Source organism: Palaemon carinicauda, chromosome 16, assembly GCF_036898095.1.
Source record: "Palaemon carinicauda isolate YSFRI2023 chromosome 16, ASM3689809v2, whole genome shotgun sequence".
NCBI lineage: Eukaryota > Metazoa > Arthropoda > Malacostraca > Decapoda > Palaemonidae > Palaemon > Palaemon carinicauda.
In genome coordinates, this window is record NC_090740.1 from 126,543,418 (window position 1) to 126,559,292 (window position 15,875).

The 15,875-nt window shown below is 33.2% G+C and overlaps 1 protein-coding gene across 2 annotated transcripts in view; it reads left to right on the forward strand.

The window, feature by feature from the left end:
- LOC137655866 (venom phosphodiesterase 2-like) overlaps positions 1 to 15,662 on the forward strand; it is a 27,762-nt gene extending 12,100 nt beyond the window's left edge. For both annotated transcript variants that reach the window (XM_068390059.1, XM_068390060.1), the window contains exons 3-14: positions 1,959 to 2,102; positions 2,886 to 3,002; positions 3,707 to 3,814; positions 4,828 to 5,059; positions 6,234 to 6,448; positions 7,673 to 7,855; positions 9,858 to 9,950; positions 11,486 to 11,621; positions 12,479 to 12,658; positions 13,458 to 13,665; positions 15,044 to 15,185; positions 15,443 to 15,662. In XM_068390059.1, coding sequence (XP_068246160.1) covers positions 1,959 to 2,102; positions 2,886 to 3,002; positions 3,707 to 3,814; positions 4,828 to 5,059; positions 6,234 to 6,448; positions 7,673 to 7,855; positions 9,858 to 9,950; positions 11,486 to 11,621; positions 12,479 to 12,658; positions 13,458 to 13,665; positions 15,044 to 15,185; positions 15,443 to 15,589 — 1,905 coding nt within the window. In that variant the 3' untranslated portion in view covers positions 15,590 to 15,662. The remainder of the gene's footprint in view (positions 1 to 1,958; positions 2,103 to 2,885; positions 3,003 to 3,706; positions 3,815 to 4,827; positions 5,060 to 6,233; positions 6,449 to 7,672; positions 7,856 to 9,857; positions 9,951 to 11,485; positions 11,622 to 12,478; positions 12,659 to 13,457; positions 13,666 to 15,043; positions 15,186 to 15,442) is intronic.
- The last annotated feature ends 213 nt before the right edge of the window (positions 15,663 to 15,875 follow it).

Below are 15,875 nucleotides of genomic sequence, written 5' to 3' on the forward strand. Positions count from 1 at the left end.
TTGAGCTTTTAATTTAATACTTCTCCATTCATCATCTCCTACTTCGCGCTTCATACTCCTCAGACATGTAGGCCTGGGTCTTCCAACTCTTCTAGTGCCTTATGGAACCCAGGTGAACGTTTGGTGAACTAATCTCTCTTGGGGAGTGCGACAGAAAGAGTATGAGTTTACTGAAAGAAATCTCTTTTCATTTTTTTCTTCTATTTTCTCGTTATTTTTCCATTTCTAAGAATACTTTGTACCTTGTAATTAGTCTGTTTTCTGCTTCGTTTACACACACAAAAAAAAAAAAAACGAAAAAAAAAAGAAAAAAAAAACATGATAATGACAGGATTTTAAACTGAATTTTCCGTCGATATAGATTTAAAATTAAAGGAATTACATTACAAGAAAGTTTAATGTTAATTGATTGATGGATTATTAGATATAATGATAATCTGGCATCCTAATAGTGATAGTTCCTGATCCCCGGTTAAAGTAGAGAAACATGACATCGAAATAGTTGTGGGTGGGTAAATAAAAAGGATAAAAATATAGGACACATTAATTTAGTATTATTTTATGTAGGTCACGAAATAATTGCATGATATCTCCGTGACCTTTTAGTCGCAATTGGAATAGATTTCATTGCATCCTCCCAATTGCAAATAATGGAATAACGGGGAAAATACAAGCCTGTGTTTTTTTTTTCTTCTAAAAACAGATATAAACTACCTCTTGTTACAATAGTTTTGATAAATAGCCAATCATGATAGCGTATACAAATATTTTGTCCAAAATTCATTAATGTAGATTCAAGTAGTGCTCTCCTAATGTTATTCTTAGTTTAATATGAGATATCATTTTTCTTCGTTTGAAATAATATGCTATATCATTAATATATATTTTTGTGTGATTGTATCCGGAAAATAAAATAACTACATTGCTTCAGCGTTTATCCATCTATATTGAAACTTAATAGAGGGCTCTGTGTTCCTAATTGCTAAAGAGCCATTACAATTTCGGATATGTTCGAAAACAATAGTAAAACAAAAAATAATATTGGCGATTTAAATTTATACTTCTCAGACGTAAAAATGGTTTGTTATCATAAGTTTTATAGCTATATTAGTTCTGTATTGAGTTACAACTTTTAATCAAAAGGTTACGTATAGATTATACTAATTTAATTCCTTCTTATGACAAAGTCTTCCATAAGAATTCTTTAGCGATGACAGACAGATGGTTTTTTATGCATACTTCATTCTGAGTAGATTGACAGGAAGTGAAGGATGAATGAAGGGCAGTTCAGATTCTCCTCTTAAAATGCGAAATTTTAAGAACTTTAGAATACTTAATATTCTCCTCCTTCTAAAATGGAAAGTTTTAGGAATTTCAGAATACTGAACAGGAAACAAAGTCACTAGATTACGTGTGAGATTAGGTAACCTGGCGGGTTTTATATGACTGCTTAAGCGGTATAAGTTTCATCGCAATGAAAAATACATATCACAAGCTTACATGACAGTTTAAGAGGTATAAGTTTATTGTAATAAAAAGTACTTATCAAAAGCTTTATCCAATCATTGCTTGGTATTCCTGGTTTCTATTATTATTATTATTATTATTATTATTTATTATTATTATTATCATTATCATTACTAGCTAAGCTACAACCCTAGTTGGAAAAGCAAGATGCTATAATCCCAAAGGGCCCAACAGGGAAAAATAGCCCAGTGAGGAAAGGAAATAAATAAATAAATAAACGATATAATAAGTAATGAAAAGTTGAAATAAAATATTTTAAAAACATTAACAACATTAAAACAGATATTTGATATACAAACTATAAAAGGACTCATGTAAGCCTTTTCAACATAAAACTATTTGGGGCGAGGTTGAACTTTTGAAGTTCTGCTGATTCTGCAAGTTGATATGTAAATAGATAATCATAATGAAATTTCCTTCTCTTGTTGCAGGGAACGTATCCAGAACATCACGGAATCATTGCCAACAATTTCTACGACCCTTACTTCCACCAAGCGTTTTCCCTCTCGAGTAATACGACCAAAGATGGGAAGTGGTGGGGAGCGGAGCCTATCTGGAACACTGTCACAGACCAGGTGAGACACAGCGAGGGGAAGTGAGGAAAGGAGGAGACAAGGGAGTTCCTAGCACACGTCGCTCTGAGAAAGTGCACCCTGCCACACCATTATTGAGTTACGCCGCAAAAATTCCGGGTGAATTAAGCCCCACCCCCTAATGAGGTTATGATTGGCTATGACGTCATCAGGGGTGGGGCTTATTTCGCCCGGAATCTTTGCGGAGACACTACACTTATCTGTTTAATTACTCGCAGCAAGGTAAGGGCGTGGCAGGATGTACTTCTGCAGAGAGTGCTATGGGAAGAATTCCTGTGTCCAACTGTACATCTTGAGAATTAGCTGTACTACAACCGATATTTCTGCTATAGCTTCAGTTAACTTTAGACTTTTTCACACAATACTCGGTTCCCTTCGTAAAGTGAAAATCACGAGAGATCCCATGCGAGTCATAATTAACACCAGACCTATTTTCATCTCTTTAAAAGGATGAGATATTCTGAGAACTTCCAACCTTTTTTTTTTTTACACTAGTCACTAAAACAGTAGAAGTTTAAGTGACAGAAACCACTTTATAGAAAGATATTGAATGGAGTCAGGTGTCTATTAATACTGACTAATCTTTACATTATTGAAAATGATTTGATCCATGTATAGTGATTAATCAATTCTTTCTCACGAAGGATTCATTCTGAGACGACTTTCAATTCCTAAAAAAACAAATGTTTCTTTTCAGGGAAAGATCAGTGCGGATTCATTCTGAGATGACTTTCAATCCGTAAAAAAACAAATGTTTCTTTTCAGGGAAAGATCAGTGCAACCTACTTTTGGCCAGGATCTGACGCTAACATAGGAGGCAAACATCCCACTTATTGGTACGGATATAATGATAGCACACCATTTGAAGAACGAATAGATAAGGTTAGTTGGCGCCTTTTCAAAAGGCTTTTGTTTATGTTTCGCAGTCTTACATATAAACTGTAATTCCTAGGGTTACTTATTTATATAGATTCATTATACTGTTAACAAATTGTCGTAAAAAACAGTTAAAATCATGGAATACATGTTGCCCGGCATTTACCGTTTTAAAAACGGATATACTGACGTTAAGGAGTTATATTAAAGTCACTAACCCGTAAAAGATAATAAAGTAACGTACAAATTACGGTCGCCTTTATTTTACTGAAATACAGCTGAGAACAGTATATTTTTACTTAAAATTTCCGATTAAAATTACGGTTCTTTTGAACAGTGTAGTCTTTCTTCAAAGCAAAAATGCCTGCATTTTAATATATCTAAATATTGACTCTGGAAATTACGTGTGTTTATTTTTTATTTTTTATGAAATTTCAAAGGTTAAATTTCCATGAAAAAAGGTAGTCTTTCATTAAAGCAAAAATGCCCGCATGTTAATATTCTTAAATCTTGAGTCTGGAGATTCTTCTTCTTTGCCTGCATCTTTTCCCACTTTTATGTGGGGTCGATGTTTCTGGCCAGCGTTTTCCATCTACCTCTGTCCCAAACTCATTTTGTAGGAAATGAGTCTGGAGATTATGTTTTTTTTTTTTTTTTTTTTTTTTTTTTTTTTTTAATGAAATTTAAAATGTCGAATTTCCTTAAAAAAGGTACTGGAATGGCTGACACTGCCCGTTGAGAGTCGGCCATCTTGGATTTCTCTTTACTTCAGTGAACCAGACCACACGGGTCATGGGTCAGGACCTGACTCCTCAGAGGTATGACCCTTTTTTTTATTTACTTATTCATTATCTGTCTTTCCCTTGATTTTGCCCATTTAATCGAAATTTGTAAACCGTTTTACGTTAGGTGACAATTTAGTCTGGTACATGCAAATTGTTTATTTTTTCCTGATAATAGTTTACGTTAAACATTTATTTATCATAATATACATGTGTATATATATATACAGTATATATATACATATATATATGTATATATAAATATCTATATATGTATATATATACATATATATGTGTATATATACATATCTATATATGTATATATATATGTATATATATATATTTACATATATACATACATACATACATGTATATATGTATGTATGTATATATATATACATACATACATATATGTATGTATATATATATACATACATACACACATATATGTGTATATATATACATATTTATAAATATATATATGTATACACATACATACATACATACATGTTTATATATACACACACATATATATATATATATATATATATATATATATATATATATACATACACACATATATGTGTATATATATACATATATATAAATATATATATGTATACACATACATACATACATACATGTTTATATATATATATATATACACACACACACACACACATATATATATATATATATATATATATATATATATATATATATATATATATTCAAATAAGCCATATACATTAATGTCTGGATTCTCTTATCGACCTTGGGATCAGAGTCCCAAGGCGAAACCACTCAAAGATAATAGCATCTGACCCACCGGGAATCGAACCCTCGTCCAGGATACTTGTATGACAGTGACAGTACCATTTAGCCATGAAGAAAGATCCCGAGGTCGATAAGAGAATCTAGGCATTAAATGTATTAAAATATATGGATTATTTGAATAATATAAATACATATATATACATACATGAGTGTGTGTATGTGTGTGTGTGTGTGTGTAACACGAGAACCTTTCCAAAAATTTCTTCTCAAAGGAGGAGGACCAGATCATGCGAATGGACTTGATGATGAGACATCTCCTAGACGGCCTCGAGGCTGCTGGCCTGACACATTGCGTCAACATCATAGTCGTGTCAGACCACGGGATGGCGCCCTCAGGGGAGGAATACATCATCAACCTGTCAGAATACATCCCCGAAATTGAACGACGGACCTACCTTTACGGAGGGGCATTCACTCGAATTGAACCTAAAGATGATTCGCAAGGTGGGTTGTGTTTTTTTTTTTCAAATGAAAATGTTCGTGTCCAAATCTTTAAAAAATTTCCATAAAAAAACGGTAAATGTTTGGCAACAATTCTAATCCAGGATTTTTACCGTTTTAAAAACGGTTATATTGACGCAAAAGAAGTGATAATACCGTCAAAACCCCGTAGAATTTAACAACAAAGTATGGTAAAATTACGGTCTCCTGTATTTTACTGAAATACAGCTGAGAACAGTAGTTTTTTTACGGATAATTTCCTACTAAAATTACGGTTTTTTAACAGTGAATCTTTGTAGGAGATGAAAAGTATTATTAGAATGTTAAGCGTTGTCTTTTAATTAAAATGTCTTTATCAATCCTAGTTAAAATGGCCGGATGAACCCCTGACAAAGAAAATTAACATGTTCAATTCGCTTAGTAGACGAAAAGGACTACAGTATTAGGATGTTAGACGTGGTCTTTTAGTTAGAGTCTCCTTTTTATTCTGATTAAAGTAACCGGATTAATCCCTGAACAAGAGAAAACTGACAAGTTTAATTCGCGTAGTTGATGAAAGGACGATTAAAATGTTAAATAAGGTATTTTAGTTAAAATGTCTGTGTCAATTCGTGTTTAAATGGCAGACTAATCCATGAACACGATAAAACTAACATGCTTATATTGCATAGTTGGCCTACACGATACGGACGATTAGAATATCAAATATTGTCTTTATATTGAAATGTTTTTATCAATACTAGTTAAAAGGGTCAGATTAATCCCTGAACAAGATAAAACTAACATGCTTAATTCGTGTAGTAGATGAAAAAAAAAAACGATTAAGATGTCAAATAAAGTATTTCAGTTAAAATTTCTGTATCAATTCTGGTTAAAATGGCCGGATTAATCCCTGAACAAGATAACACTAACATGCTTAATTCGTGTAGTAGATGAAAAATACGATTAAGATGTCTATTACAGTATTTTAGTTAAAATTTTTGTATCAATTCTGGTAACAATGGCCGGATTAATCCCTGAACAAGATAACACTAACATGCTTAATTCGTGTAGTAGATGAAAAAAAAGGATAAAGATATCAAATATAGTATTTTAGTTAAAATTTCTGCATCAATTCTGGTTAAAATGGCCGGATTAATCCCCGAACAAGATAAAAATAACAAGAATTTCTCAACAGATGTAAAAATAAACATGATGGAGCAGCTGGTTTGTCAGAGGCACGAGATGAGGGTGTTCGAAAGAGAGGGTCTTCCCACCCGCTTTCATTTCGCCAACAACAGACGTATAGAACCTATAGTCCTGGACTTGGACCCAGGGTTCACAGGCAGCAAAGACTACGGCTTCTACCTGAATGGGGAACATGGATATGACAATTATTTCCCGCTGATGAATGTAAGCCAGAAATTCCAAATCTTATTCCAAATCTTAAAATATTTCATTTTTCTTTGTTTCCTTTCCTCACTGAGCTATTTTCCCTGTTGGAGCCCCTGGGCTTATAGCATACTGCTTTTCCAATTAGGGTTGTAGCTTAGCAAGAAGTAATAATAATAATAATAATAATAATAATAATAATAATTATGTTTTAAGTGTACCCTTACATATTTGCTTTCGACGTATAAATGAATAAAAATAACTGAGTAAACAAAGATAGATAAAATCATAAAGATATGTAAATCAACTTTGGTGAAATGCGTGCTTTCCTTATATTTAAAACGTTAATATTGAAATTGAATATATGAATAAGTGTAAGCTAAAGCACCAGCTACCATGTCCTATTCCCCACTGAGGATCCCCTCTCCCGAAAATTAACTTGTCTTATTCTGACCCACTTGAACCACAGATTTTATTTTCTCCTACTTGAACCACCGATTTTATTTTCTCCTACTTGAACCACCGATTTTATTGTCACTTACTTGAACCACCGATTTTATTCTCATCTACTTGAACCACCGATTTTATTTTCTCCTACTTGAACCACCGATTTTATTTTCTCCTACTTGAACCACCGATTTTATTGTCACTTACTTGAACCACCGATTTTATTCTCATCTACTTGAACCACCGATTTTATTTTCTCCTACTTGAACCACCGATTTTATTGTCACTTACTTGAACCACCGATTTTATTCTCATCTACTTGAACCACCGATTTTATTTTCATCTACTTGAACCACCGATTTTATTCTAACCTACTTGAACCACCGTTTTTATTTTCATCTACTTGAACCACAGATTCTTTTTTCACCCAATTGAACCACGGATTCTATTCTCACCTACTTGAACCACCGATTTTATTCTCACCTACTTGAACCACCGATTCTATTTTCACCCAATTGAACCACGGATTCTATTTTCACCCAATTGAACCACGGATTCTATTCTCACCTACTTGAACCACGGATTCTATTCTCACCCAATTGAACCACCGATTTTATTTTCACCAACTTGAACCAACCACCAATTTTATTTTCACCTACTTGAACCCCCGATATTATTCTCACCTACTCTGAACCACCGATATTATTCTCGCCTACTTGAACCACCGATTTTATTTTCATCTACTTGAACCACCGATTCTATTCTCTCCCAATTGAACCACCGATTTTATTCTCACAGGCGCTTTTCATTGCCTCTGGACCTGCATTCAAGCAACAGCTGAGAATAGAGCCGTTCCAGAACATAGAACTCTATAACTTGATGTGTCATTTGTCCGGTGTGAAACCTTCCCCTAATAATGGCACAGAGGGATCATTGTATCATATTCTGGCGAATCCTCCGGATGCACCTGTCATACCAAAGGTAGGTCTTTTTCCAGATTTATTTTGATATCCTCATTTTGGGAGACAAATTCTTGTAATTGTTTAGTGGCTACTTTCCTCTTGGTAAGGTTATAAGAGACTCTTTAGCTATGGTAAGCAGCTCTTCTAGGAGAAGGACACTCCAAAATCAAACCATTGTTCTCTATTCTTCGGTAGTGCCAGAGTCTCTGTATCATGGCCTTCCACTGTCTTGGGTTACAGTTCTCTTGCTTGAGGGTACACTTGGGCACACTATTCTATCTTATTTCTCTTCCTATTGTTTTGTAAAAGTTTTTAAATTTTATATAGGAGATATTTATTTTAATGTTACTCTTCTTGAAATATTTTATTTTTCCTAGAGTTTCCTTTCCTCCCTGTGCTATTTTCGTTGTTGGAGCCCCTGGGCTTATAGCGTCTTGCTTTTCCAAATAGGGTTGTAGCCTAGCAAGTAATAATAATAATAATAATAATAATAATAATAATAACAATAATAATAATAATAATAATAATAATCACTTGTCCTATCATAGGCAGGTATTGTCATATTTATTTTAATATTCTTATTTTGGAAGACAAACTCTTGTATAATAAAAGTAATCCCTTGTCTTATCATAGGCAAACTCCTATAGAGTTACCTATGATGTCAAAACAATGCAAAATAATTGAATAATAATGAAAAATATGCAGAATTGCGAGGGGGAAAATGAAAAATATTCACAACATAGTACAATGACAGAATTGCTGAAGATTTAGGTATATTGCTTCTTAAAATTATGATAATAATTTAGATGTTTAAAATCTTATGTTTGGTAAGAAAATTTATAACAATGGTAAAATTGTAAATATATTATATGAGAAATCTTAACAGTGAAGAGAAATGGTGAAATGAATTTATGAATTAGAAAATACTTGGTCTTAATTCAAAGGAAGTTTAATCATTAAATTCAGAAGAACCTTAGTAATTTATCTTTAAAGGAAGGACCCTAATTGGTAATTTAGGAAGTCTCGGATTATTCTAAGATAAAGAAAGCCCAAAGGAAGATACTTGGATATTATATAATAATACAATCACATAAAATAACAGTTTTCGCGCACTGTTAAAAATTTGCATTAAAAAATCGGTAAAAATCCTGGTATAAATTCTGCCAGACATTTACCGTTATAAAAACGGATATATTGACGTAAAGAAGAAATATTACGGTCACCATCTGTAAAAAATAATAACAAAGTAGGGTAGAAATTACGGTCGCCTATATTTACTGAAATACGGTTGAGAGTTTTTACGGTGAATTTCCGATCAAATTGCGGGTTTATTAATAGTGTGAACAAGGCAGTAATGTTAGCAGTCTTCAGCTATTCAACAATAGAACAATGTTAAGGAAAATCATGTTAGATATCTGAAACCCGTGTAAGATGATATGTTTGCGAATTAACTCGTACACTAATGGGTAAATTGAGCCTTCAGCTCAAAGAGACTGGTCATAGTAGGTCAGGTTTAAAGATGTTTTAAAGATTTTTATATTTTCATCGTCGTTTTAAAATTATCCCGAGAAAGTAAGAGCAGACAATGTGTTTTATTTATAAACGAAAGAAAAAATAATATTTTTTATTTATAAACGAAAGAACAAAAATTATTTTACCATTTATAAACGAAAGATAATAAAAAAGTGTTTATTTATAAACAAAAGAACATAAAAAATGCTTTATTTATTCGTAAACGAATGAAAAAAAAATAACGTTTTTTTATTTATAAACGAATGAACAGGAAAAAATATTCCTCATTCATAAACGAAAGAAAAAAAAACAACATTTCTTTTTATATAAACGAAAGAACATCAAAAACATTTTTTTTTCAACGAAAGACGAAAATAAAGTTTTTCATTTATAAACGAAAAAACATATAAAATGTATTCATAAACGAAAATAACCTCAAGCATTCTTTTCATTTACAAATACCTTTGAAAAAGCAAAATATTAACCCCCTGCGTTCCCTCCCAACACAGGAAGACCCTCCCCCAAGTTCGATGTTCCCTGACGGAGATTTGCAGCCATTACTCAACATTGCTGGATGTGACGGAGATCTTCAGAGACCAGAGGTAAACTTCTAGATTTAAAGAGAGCTTTTTCTTAAAAGGTTGGGAAATTAGAGGCTTTTCATTGAGGGAATATTTATGATAGGAAGGAGATGGTGCAACATTGCAAATCCTCAGTAAAATTTGGTTTGTAGTGGTTGCGTTATTGTGTGTATTTAAAGATGTATGCATACATAAAAACACATACACACACACACACACACACATATATATATATATATATATATATATATATATATATATATGTATATATATATATATATATATATATATATATATATATAATTATTGATGCATATATATTGTATAATGCAGTTATATACATACGTACGTAGACACATATACAAACAGATACACACATGCATATATATATATATATATATATATATATATAAATATAGATATACAGTTTATTTACTGTATATATGTATATATATATATATATATATATATATATATATATATATATATATATAATGTATGTAAATATAATATATATATATATATACACACACACACACACATATATATATATATATATATATATATATATATATATATATATATATATATATATATATATATATATATATATATATATATTTACATATGGTTCTCTCTTGCTATACCTCAGTTAGTTCCAAATGAACTATTCCCAAATGGACCCAGCTTTAAATGGGTAACATACAAAGGTATGTCAGCATACTGTTCTATTTTCTATCGTGAAAAGCCAATACATTAGTCGTTATGGAAGAGGAACTATTTCTTATAAAATAGTTATGAATGAAAACTAGAAGGAGAAGGAAAGAGATGTAATCAGTATAATTGGACCTAGAAAAAGCTTCACACAGAATCCATAAAGAAGCATTATGGAAGGTCCAATGGATGCAACGTATAGATAATTTAGTAAACGCCGTTAAAAGCTAAGCATTTGAAAGTGAAATGTGCTCTAGGTTTGACAAGAGAGACTGGTTTTGGCAGATATGAGGTGCTATTTAAAGGTCTAAAGGCCGCTCATGAATGGTAGAGGCAAGGGACAGTGACATTGCCCTAGCAAGAAAGACGATGCCCTAGAGACTGAGCATATATGCATATGATGAGCGTCCTCTCCACCCGAGAGGGCCAGGCAATGGCTGGCAAACCTATAGGCTCCCCCAAACCCCATACTTAGCTCACAAGAAGGATGAAGTTGCAGACACTAAAGGAACTAACGAGTTTGAGAGGGACTCGAACACCAGGCAATCACCAGGCAGAGACTTTACCAATAGGCTACTTGTTTTCTTTTGAGGTCTCTCCATGTCAGCAGAAACGACTTAGTGTTATATGTGTGTCTGTGGGTGTGTGTATGGCGTATCCTTAACTGAAAAATTATTATTTTTCTTAATCTACCATTCAATTTGACCGATTATCTCCTCTCGGACGAGGTTAAGTCATCGTATGTACAGACTTTTAAGATTCATTCCTGATGAAAATAGAGTGTATTCGTGATATCTACTACGTGATGTTAGGAATTCTCACGTACATACTCCTTGCTTCAGGACTGGCTACAGTCGTTCAATCTGTCTCCCGCTCAAGAGGAGACCCTTCGCTCTCTTCACCTCCCTTGGGGAATTCCACATTCCGGAGACCTCCCTGCCGATCTCACCCTGCTTCATCATAAAGATCATGTGACAGGTAATAACTCTTAATTAAATCATTTCCATATTCGATATCAAAAGTTGGATCATGGGCTTTTATCATGTCGCATTTATTGATACGAACGCTTGAAAAAACGTAAATTTAATCTAAATTCTACGTAAAAATATACTGTTCTCCTCCGTATTTCAGTAAAATACTGGCGACCGTAATTTTTACCTGACATTGTTATTATCTATCATGGTATGTTGACCGTAATATCACTCCTTTACGTCAATATATCCGTTTCTAAAACGGTAAATGCTTAGCAACATTCACCCCAGAATTTTACAGGTTTTTTTTTTCGGCAAATTTTTAACAGTGAATGTATGCAAAGCTAGAATGGCATCACTCGTAAAAGTAGCCGAGTCAGAGATTGTCATTTGTTTGTCCTACGACTCTATTCTCTTTGTGACTTACCAGCTATCCATTGTCGACCTCCGAACTTTAAAAATGGACTAAGAAGATCAGAATTAAGACTTATCACTATCATTGTTATTTCAAGAGGTTTTGTACACTGTTAATAATTTGCCGTAAAAAACGGTAAAAGTCCTGGTATAAATGTTGCCAGGCATTTACCGTTTTGAAAACGGATATATTGACGTAAAAGAGTGATATTACGATCACCAACCCGTAAAAGATCATAATAAAGTAGGGTAAAAATTACGGTCGCCTGTATTTTACTGAAATACAGCTGAGAACAGTATATTTTTACGGAGAATTTCCGATTAATATTACGTTCTTTTTTTTAACAGTGTATATTGTACAGTCTAAACGTCTGTCTAGCAGAATTCTTATTTATCACATTGTTCTTATTTTCAGTTATATCTTTCTTTTCTTTCTTCCCATGCCCACAGCCTATTCCCAGTTGCTACGCATGCCCTTGTGGAGCAGCTTTAGCATGAACGTTGTTCCCTCTGGTACAAGCTTTGCTCCGTGGAGTAGCGACATTCGACTCACCCCTAAGAACACTATAACATGCAACGATTATGAAAGTCTGCCATTAAATTATACCATGCATACACTCTTCCCTCCAGGTAAGAAAAATCAATGTTATTCATTATTATTAATTGCCATCCTGATGACCGTCACCATATACATTTTATCATTATCATCACTTGAATAAAACACCATGCTGTGTCCGTTATTATTATTATTATTATTATTATTATTATTATTATTATTATTATTATTATTAGCTAAGCTACAACCCTAGTTGTAAAAGCAAGATGTTATAAGCCCAAGGGTTCCAACAGGGAAAAATAGCCCAGTGAGAAAAGGAAATAAGGAAATAAATAAACGATATAAGAAGTAATGAAAATTAAAATAAAATCCTTTAAAAGCATTAAAAAACATTACAACATATCTAATTTATGAACTATAAAAGGACTTATGCAAGACTGTTCAACATAAAAACATTTGATGCGAGTTTGAACTTTTGAAGTTCTACTGATTCAACAACCCGATTAGGAAGATCATTCCACAACTTGGTCACAGCTGGAATAAAACTTCTAGAGTACTGGGTAGTATTGAGCCTCATGATGGAGAAGGCCTGACTATTAGAATTAACTGCATACCTAGTATTACGAACAGGACGGAACTGTCTAGGAAGATCTGAATGTAAAGGTTCTTGGGTATTAAAATCCACAATTATATACGGTTGCATATTCAATAATAGCAGGAATTTACGCACTTTTTAGCTCCTGCTATTTTTAAATATACAAACGCATTATAATTGTCGAGTTTAATACTCATTGTTATTATCATTACCATTATTATTAATCTAAGAAATTCCAAAATAATTTTTTTTACCAACAATTTCAAATTTCCTTTCAGCATTATCCAAGGAGGGTTCTTTGAGCAGAGTTCCTTACATGGTGAGCAACGCCGTCCCAATGAACATTCACCAAGCTGGCATCTGGGAATGGCTGACGGAGGGACTGGTGCTTCGCTGGTTCGCCTCTCAAGGACCTCTCAATGTTGTCGTCGGTCCTCTGTTCGACAGTGACGCTAATTCCCTTGTGGATGACTTCAGAATGTTCGGGTACGGCATCTCTTTAAAGTTTGTAGATAGAGGTTTAAAAGTCGCTCATGAATAGCAACTTGGCGTCAATGACCTTCCATGTCAGGATGCCAGAGAACTTCAAATCAATCAATCATAAATGGCAAAGGCAAGGGGCAGTGACAAGGCCCTGGGGAATGATCATATATTTGACAAGCGCCCAAGCCTCCTCTCCATCAAGCTTGGACCAGGGAAGGTCAGGCAATGGCTGCTGATGACTTAGCAGGTAGACCTACTGAATAGGCTCCCCTAGACCCCCTATCCTTAGCTCACAAGGATGGTGAGGTTACAAACGCTACATGAAACTATAGCGATTGAGTGAGACCTGAACCCCAGTCCGGCAGATAGCCAGGCAGGGATGTTTACAATAGGCCACCATGACCATAACCACAAACGAAATAGTTTCTCTAATTTCTGACCAGAACGTGCAGAGACTAGAAACTGGAAAACTAAGTATAAAAAACACATTGCAAATTGCAGTGTTGGTAATTGTTATACATATCAAAAGACATTTCTTTTGAAAGTTGTAAAGTCACAGATGTCGGCTTGAATGGTCATTTTAAGAATGATAACGAAAATTCTTACGAAGTTCTTGACTAAACACATTTCTACGTTGTAAAACACATAGATGCACATACACATACACAAACACACACACACACACACACACACACACACACATATATATATATATATATATATATATATATATATATGTGTGTGTGTATATATAATATATATATGTATATATATATATATATATATATATATATATTTATATATATATATATATATATATATATATATATATATATATATATATATATATATATATATATATATTAACCCAGTAAAAACATTTGATCCCAGATTATTGCTCATAATCCAACCAGTTGTAAATCAGTAGCAGTATCTGCTGAGGTAAAAAAAAAAAAAAAAAAAAAAAAAAAAAAAAAAAAAAAAAAAAAAAAAAAAAAAAAAAAAAGATGAATATGCTCTTTCAATTTCCCATCTAGAAACTTGTCCCGAGACAAAACATTTTACGTTAATAATTAACACCTCCAAAAGAAAATACATGGTCGAGAAATATATTAAAAATACCTAAAAAAAAGTGAAATTTATCAATGAAAGATTTAAAACGTTTAAATAATTGCACGCTAAATATACTGGGGAAGTATAATGTGGATTTGACAATAAATGAAAAATATGCGGTGTGAAATGCTAAATGCATTGGAATGCATATACTAAAATGACTGTGGAGGTCCTGTAGGGAGTAGATTTCCTTTGCTGTACAGGACCGGAAAAGCAGCCCTTAAAAGTAAGGTAAAATATAGTCCTAATCGTGTCCCGTTTTCTATAGCATTCCAGAGATCCCCTCCGATATGTTTGCTGTTGTGACGCGCTGCAAAGACCGGGTGCCCTCGATTGACCGCTGCCTCAATAGTTCCCTGGACGCCCTGGCCTTCATTTTCCCACAGTACGAAGCCGTCTCTAATTGCATGGTAAGTTATCTTGCCTTTGTGCGTTTTGAGTGGCAGAAATATTATAGTACTTCTTTACAGAGAATGTGATAGAAAACGGACTTCAGCAGTTATATACACAATTCTGACCAAATCAAAGGTACACTTGATAATAATAAAAATAATAATAATGATAATAATAATAATAATAATAATAATAATAATAATAATAATAATAATAATAATAATAATAAAAACGAAACATTTAAATTGAAACTGATAAAATATTCTTATTCCAGGACCAATTCCATTATACTCTGAAATTCAGCGCAAAGGTTCATGACGTCGAGCTAGCAACTGGCCTAACATTCTACCCTGACCTGCCTTTCGAGGACAGATCTAGGGTCACCCTGAGAGTCAACCCTGAATTGTGGCCCAGTGTTTAAGATGTTGCTCCCGACAAAAGGTTACCATTGTCTGTTGGTATCCAATAAGCAAGCTTGTAACTATATATTTATCTATGTTTATTTATATTATTTATTATATTTAATTGTATGTAAAAAATCTTTTCTTTGGAACCTTACTGTAATCCTGCAAGGTGGAATTTGGGAATTACGTTAGAGGAAAATGGTTTGGTAATCTTTTTTTCCGTAATTCACTGCAATTTTCCCTGTTGCTCTTACTTATGCTCTAAGTTCAGGCAATTGATATTGGAAAAAATAGTCCAAGACA